General features: G+C 45.7%; 1 protein-coding gene across 1 annotated transcript; it reads left to right on the forward strand.

Moving 5' to 3' along the window:
• The first annotated feature begins 2,127 nt into the window (after positions 1-2,127).
• On the forward strand, positions 2,128-4,763 carry LOC138913236 (uncharacterized). Its single transcript, XM_070216075.1, has 3 exons — positions 2,128-2,244; positions 3,913-4,287; positions 4,440-4,763. The coding sequence occupies exons 1-3, from the start codon at positions 2,128-2,130 to the stop codon at positions 4,761-4,763; spliced, it is 816 nt and encodes a 271-aa protein (XP_070072176.1).
• The last annotated feature ends 225 nt before the right edge of the window (positions 4,764-4,988 follow it).

Below are 4,988 nucleotides of genomic sequence, written 5' to 3' on the forward strand. Positions count from 1 at the left end.
ATCGAAAAATTTAACCATCTAATATCGTGTTTGGCTGGAGACGCGCTAGGAACAGTCAGGGCATTCCAAGTTACAGCGAACAATTATCCAAAAGCCCTGGCTAGCCTAAGGCGGGCTTACGATAATGATTGTTTAATTTTTTTTGACAATATATCGACACTGCTTAATCTGCCAAAGATTTCCCAGCCATCAGCTACAGCCTTGAGAAACCTGATCGACACATTCACAGCGCTGTACGATTCTCTTTTGTCCATTGGGGATGACAAACGTATTACGAATGCTATCCTCATCCATCTAGTAATGGGCAAAGTCGATGCAGGAACTAAAAGAAAATGGGAAGAACAGTTAGATTGTACTTCGCTTCCTCTTTGGAGCGAGTGTGAATCGACCCTGAACAAGCTCTGTCAGCATATGGTTGCCGAAGAAGCGTGTAAGCCAAAAATTGTTCAGCAGAGCCAGGCTTATCCTAAGAAGAATGGAAATAGGAGTTTTTCGTTTGTTGCTGCCATAGACGACCCCGAAGTATGTGTGTTTTGCAACTCAGCAGAACATCAAGTAGGAAATTGCACTGCTTTTGCTGCCCTAAAGGCTCCTTTATGCATTAACTGCATCCGAAAGGGCCACGGTAAAAAGATGCAAATCGAAAAGATGCAGGGTGTGTAAGTCCTCACACCACACATTGCTGCACATTTACTCGCCATCAAATCTCGCGTTGCCAGCTCCTCCTCAGCCCACGCTCTTGCAGAATACTCCATCCACTTCGCATGTTATGCATGCGACTGCATCGGATAAAGTTATTCTTGCCACAGCCATTGTGAGTGTCCAAACAAAAAGTGGCGAATTAGTTTTGGCTCGAGCGCTGCTCGATTCTGGTTCACAAGTAAATTTTTTGACCGATGAGCTCGCTCAGAGACTTCAGATTAAGAGAGAGGACGTGTGTTTGAGCTTGCGGGGCATTGGTGGAACTAATGCTCAAGCAACCAAGAAAATTCACACGATAGTTAAGTCGCGAGTGGGTAGCAGTCAATTGTCGTCCGAATTTTACATACTAAAAAATATTTCTGGTTATCATCCGGACCAAACGGTGAACACCAGCGGCTGGAGGGTAATATTCAATTGGCAGATCCATTCTTCTTCAAGCCCCAAAAAATAGATATGCGTATAGGCGCAGACTCGTTCTTTGAACTATTGTCAGTCGGCCAGATAAAGCAAGGGCCTGAGTTTCCCATTTTGCAAAAAACAGTTCTCGGCTGGATAGTGTCAGGGAGATGTGCCTCAGAAAAAATAAGAAACACGGAAAAGTTGGTACATCTCAGCTGCCAGGAGGAAGTGTTGGAGTCAATCGACACAACCCTGCAGAAATTTTGGTCTGTGGAGGACTTGCAGCCCAAGGCCAAGGTCCATACTCCTGAGCAGCAACTTTGTGAGCAACACTTTGAGAAAAACACTCAAAGATTGTCGTCCGGGAGATTTTCGGTTCGTCTGCCGTTCAAATCTGACCCAAACACTCTTGGTTCATCATATGAAGTTGCGAAACGTAGATTTTTGTCGCTTGAAAGAAGATTATCCAAAGATCCTTCTTTAAAAAAGATGTATCTAGAATTCATGGAAGAATATGAAGCGATGGGCCATATGTCTTCCACGAACAATAAAATCCCAGACAGTCCGCACTATTTCATTCCGCACCAATGCCTATCCCTATCTGGCGATTCGGTGTTTAATGCGGCTTGGAGAGATTGCGCAGGATTCGTGTCCAAAAGCCGCCAAGCTCATTCAGAATGACTTTTATGTTGACGATATGTTGACTGGCGCCAGAAGCGTTGAGGACCTGTTAAGCCTTCGAGTCGAAGTTTCTCAGGTATTGCAAGAGGCAGGATTTAAATTGGCAAAGTGGTTTTCTAACTGCCCAGAGTTATCCGCATCTGAAAGCGCTGTCATGCCGCTAACGGCAGACTCAGACGTAACTAAGACCTTGGCGTGGTTTGGTTGCCGGGTAAAGATTACTTTCAATTTCGGTTGGATGACTCTTTCCTGGATCTTCGTGCGACAAAACGAAACATACTGTCGGTGACTGCCCGACTTTTCGATCCGCTTGGCCTGTTGTGCCCTCTAGTGACTAGGGCAAAAATGTTGTTGCAGGAACTGTGGCTTGGAAAGTTAGACTGGGACGAGTCGCTGCCGATGCAACTGCAGACATCTTGGGAAGCTTTTAAGGGAACGCTGTTGCAGCTGCCCAAGATCAAGGTATCGCGATTCGTTCATACAGACGCCAAAGTCCCGGCAGAAATACATGGTTTCGCGTGCATCTACGTTCGCACTAGTACCGCTGAAGGTTTAAAAGTATCTTTATTGACAGCAAAATCCAAAGTAGCTCCCCTCAAGACGAAAACTTTGCCCCGCCTTGAGTTGTGCGCAGCTCACCTTCTTGCGGATCTTTATAATCGTGTAAGACCATTGCTTAATTTTCCGATCACAAAGGTGTTCTTATGGACGGACTCGGAGATCACTCTGCATTGGATCAAAACGCATTGGTCGTCGTTGTCGGTTTTCCTCTCAAACCGAGTTGCAGAGATCCAAGAGTGGTCGGAAAAAGCAATTTGGCGATATGTTCCCACGAAAGTAAACCCAGCGGACATCGTGTCACGGGGATGTGACGTTGAGGAACTCACAGCTTCCATTTGGTTCGCTGGGCCGTCGTTTTTGCTCGATGCAGAAAAAGATTGGCCTGTGAGTCGACACTTCGAAGTACCTGCTGATGTCGTGTCGATGGAATTACGGAAATCAGCTTTGGCGCTTGTGGTTATCCCAGAGCCTAATTGTGTGCTTCAGAAAATAGAATCCTTTTCGTCGCACATAAGGCTTCTAAGGGTTTTCGTGCGGGTCTTTCGGTTTATTCAAAGGTGCAAAAAAGTGTCGCAGCCTTTTGAAAAAAGTATTACTCCAAGAGAACTGAATTTTGCGTTCGAGAAAATAGTGGAAGTGATCCAATCTCACGAGTTCAGTGACGACATAGGCAAAATTCGGAAAAATAAACCGGTAGCAACGAATATTCAAAAACTAAGCCCTTTTCTCCAGGAGAAAAAACCAGGGAACGTAACTGTTATAAGTTTTACTTTAAAAATCACACTTTAACAGTTATTTTCTGATTTGTAAAGTAAAACTCAAAGAATAACTGTTATTTTTTGAGTTTTATAATAAAAGTTGACAAATAACAGTTATTCGTCGTGATCAAAATAAAACTCAAACTTGATTTATGGCGATTTTGTGGGTAAATAAAATTTTAAAAAAATATAGGTATAAAATATGCGCGGTTGCCTTTTTTAACAAATTTTTAGTAAGTTATAAAAAGCACGGGTATCATGTTTTTTTTAATTATTTCATTTTTTCAAAAATGTCAAAGGAATAACTGTTATTCATAAAAATCAAAAAATAACAGTTATTTTTTGAGTTTTATTATAAAAATCAAAAAATAAAAATCATTACGGATTTGTAAACTACAATGGCTAATAAAAATTGTGGTGTATTTAAAAAATTTTTAGGACCCTTCTAAGTGCGTGATTTTTTTGTATGAAAAATTTACAATAACAGTTATTTTCGTTCCCTGGAAAAAACTAGATTGGTGTTCCTCGACATTGCTGCGAGTTGGGGGTCGGTTATTGAATGCTCCTATCCCGTACGAAGCCAAATTCCCGTTGTTGTTGTCGAAAGGCTCACAGTTTGTTAAAGCCTACGTTTACTACCTGCAGGTCACAAATTGTCATGCTGGCCCTCGAGCTCTTGTAAGTCTGATGCGAGAAAAGATATGGTTGGTTAATGCGCAGGAAGTTTGCCGCAGAACAGTTCGGTCTTGCATTCGTTGCTTTCGGTGCAAGCCTCAACTCTTGACGCAAATCATGGGGAACTTGCCATCAGACAGACTTCGAGCTCTCCGCCCTTTTAATATCTGTGGTGTTGATTTTTGTGGCCCGTGGTAAGCCGCCGTACAAATCATACGTGGCATTGTTTGTATGTTTTGCCTCCAAAGCGGTCCACTTAGAGTTAGTGTCCGACCTGACGACTGATGCGTTTTTGTTGGCACTCCAAAGGTTCGTGAGTCGACGCGGGATTCCGGAGAAGGTGTGGTGGGACAACGCGACGAACGTCGTCGGAGCCGATCGCCACATGAGAGAGTTCCAGGCCCGTCTGGAGGAGCAGGGGGCGGTATCACAACATTCGCATCAAGAAGAGGATGCGATTTTGCGTTTATACCGCCCAGAGCACCTCACTTCGGCGGACTTTGGGAGGCAGGTGTGACATCCTGACCGCGGAGGAGCTTGGAACTCTCCTCACCAGCGTGGAGGCCGTTCTCAACTCCAGGCCCCTCGGAGCGATCAGCACGGATCCCAACGACGGCGAAGCACTAAGCCCAGGCCATCTCCTGATCGGCGGGCCCCTACTAGCTCCACCCTCAGCAGCGCTCCCGGACCAAGTCACCTGCTTGCGACGATGGCGCAGTGTCTCGTCTCTCTCAGCGATGGTCCTGGGAGAACGTCTCGAGCCTCCAGGCGAACAACAAGTGGCACCAGGAGGTTCCAAACGTCGCCGTGGGAGCTCTCGTCGTCGTCGCCGAGGACAATCTTCCGCCGCAGCAGTGGATGATCGGTCGGATCGTGGCGGTGAACGTCGGCGCTGACGGCAAGGTCCGAGTGGCGGACGTGAAAACAAAGGATACGACGTATCGGCGAGCGGTCCATAGGCTGGCGGTGCTGCCTGTGGCGTTCTGAAGACGGTGGTCCTTCAGAGGGGGCGGTGTTTGCGCACTTTGCGGTTTTATAATGAAATATGTTGAATAGTGTAAGGCGGGAGCGGGAGCGCAATAAAGCTTTAATCGCGCTCGCGAATTCGCCCCGTCTCTCGCCCCTTTCGTTAAGTTAGGCTTAAGCGTCTATATATTGAAATTAAAGAGTTAGTTGTTATATGAATCTCATTGCGCAAACTCCCTTTCGTCG

This window comes from Drosophila takahashii, chromosome 3R (assembly GCF_030179915.1).
Source record: "Drosophila takahashii strain IR98-3 E-12201 chromosome 3R, DtakHiC1v2, whole genome shotgun sequence".
Classification (NCBI taxonomy): Eukaryota; Metazoa; Arthropoda; class Insecta; order Diptera; family Drosophilidae; genus Drosophila; species Drosophila takahashii.